The 2,159-nt window shown below is 31.5% G+C and overlaps 1 protein-coding gene across 1 annotated transcript; it reads right to left on the bottom strand.

Moving 5' to 3' along the window:
• Positions 1-889: 889 nt before the first annotated feature.
• On the bottom strand, positions 890-1,583 carry LOC123654658 (larval cuticle protein LCP-17-like). Its single transcript, XM_045590549.1, has 2 exons — positions 1,572-1,583; positions 890-1,374 (listed from the first exon to the last, which is right to left on the bottom strand). Exons 1-2 carry the CDS (start codon positions 1,581-1,583, stop codon positions 1,003-1,005), a joined length of 384 nt encoding a protein of 127 aa, XP_045446505.1. The 3' UTR covers positions 890-1,002.
• Between the last annotated feature and the right edge of the window lie 576 nt (positions 1,584-2,159).

Raw genomic sequence — 2,159 nt, 5'->3', positions numbered from 1 at the left:
CTGTCACTAAATTCGCCATGATTGTCTTTTCACCTTTGGATCACATAAATATGTATAAATTGTTTATATTTATATATGAGTATATGTGTATATTTGAATGTATGTAAGTGTGTAAGCATATGTATGTATGTATATATGAATGTATAATTTTATAATCTATTGTGATGTATTCTTATTTCTATAACAATTATTCGTACACTTCCTAACCGCTTTTCTATGCGCTGTCCTATACCCAAAGGTTGTCTGGAAGAAATCGCTCTTTTAGCGATAAGACCGCCTTTGTACATCTTCCTCTAATTATACTACTTTTGTTTGTATCTTTTAATGGTGTGCAATAAAGAATATTATTATTATTATTATTATTATTATTATTATTAATATCAGTCGCAAAATTAAGTAATTATACGGTTTTGACAATTATTGCGTGCAAGTGCAATATCTGCTTGTTATTATTTTTCTATCATAGTCAACTTTTTTTACTTGTCAAATGCACGATAATGGTGTAGTTTGTTGCAAACAAAACCATTATATTACTTGTTAATTTTTACTGTAAATGCAACTTATGAAAGCGTTCTTTCTTAAAAATACTAAGTTGTTGCAACCAGATCGCTTCTAAAAGAAATACTCGTAAAATAAGTAGAGGTAAGCTCTTGAGAATTTTTAACTCAAGAGAAAATAAAAATATTTTGTTATATAAAATTGTTTAATTTAAATCAGATGTCTATGCATACATTAATACAACACTATGCCAATCATCACCAATACATTCTTTGTTAATATGCACAACATCAGCTAAAACACATAATTTAGTCATTTTAAATGACTTTCAGTTCCGTACTTCTAAACACCATTCTTGGTGTTATTTTTAAAATAAGATAAAATTTAGTCTGATATGTGCATTGCCAAAATATTTCACTGGAGAGTCTTTAAAAATTTAAATATTTACATATTTGTTACAAAATTAAGTCCTATCATTATAATAAATTTGGCAAGTCCTTAACATTACTGTTCAGGTTGGGGTTTCGCGGTAGCGAGAATTTCTAGAGCACGCTGAATTTCAATTGGGATCGGAGGCGGAGTAGGGAGGATATCTCCTTGGGGTTGGTATCCATTCTCGTTAGCAACGTAGGTCAACTGGATCAGACCACCCTCATTGCTGGGGTACTGAAATTGCCCTTGAATTTCCAAGGCTGGTTCTTCTGCGCCGATGTTCTTAAGAGCTCCATTAGCTTCAGCAGCAATACCATTACCGCTTTCAAAGGAATATTGAAAAGAGCCGTCAGGGTTAATGTTGCTGTCTTGACGAAGAATCGGAATAGGTTCCGTCGAAGATTGAGGAGCGGCTAAAGCCGCAGCCACAAGAGAAAGAATGATCTGAAAAAATTAGAAAAGAATGTTACAATGCCCAAAAACATCCACAGCTTTTTTTACTAGAAAGTAAGCCGACTGATTTCACTTGCACTAAATATCATGCCTCAAAATATGATTATTAAGTTTTTATGTATTTTCAATGTTCAATTGAAAATAGTTGTTTTTAATCGCTTTATTAGAACACTTGCACTGACACTTACAAAGGTTTTCATGTTGTATTAAATTGTTGAATGCAATAGACAATGTTGATCTAAGAGTGTTATCGGTATATATACGGTGGTCACCTTGTCGCCTCCACCGTTGGGTGGTATTGCACCATACTCTGCGTCAGAGTAATTCGACAATATTATGTGAGAGCTTACCTATTCATTCGCTTGCGAGATATTTACACATCATTTTAATATGATTCTTTCTCATCTTTTTATAAATTGTCTCTCTGTGACCACGTTTCTTTACAAATTCTTATGTAAAATGAAAAGATAAAGACGAATACTCAAAGTTTATTTTAATATTACATTTGAATTCATTTTAAACATTTTTGCTGCTGATGTAAATGTATTGGTTTTACCTACTATTTATAACTATCATATTTCTATTAACCACATAATTACTTTATCTAAAAAAGTTATAGGTATTTTACGGTTTTACTAAGTTCTAGGAAACGTGATTGCAAGGAATTTTATTCCCGTTGAAATTTACACTATTCTGCTGTTGTGAGTCGTATTGTGATACCTAAAACCTATGTTTCGTCAGAATCACAGAATTATTATAAAAAAGTAATTATTAAA

This window comes from Melitaea cinxia, chromosome 6, assembly GCF_905220565.1.
Source record: "Melitaea cinxia chromosome 6, ilMelCinx1.1, whole genome shotgun sequence".
NCBI lineage: Eukaryota > Metazoa > Arthropoda > Insecta > Lepidoptera > Nymphalidae > Melitaea > Melitaea cinxia.
The sequence above is the reverse complement of the archived record's forward strand: the minus strand, read 5'-3'. Positions and strand labels throughout refer to the sequence as shown.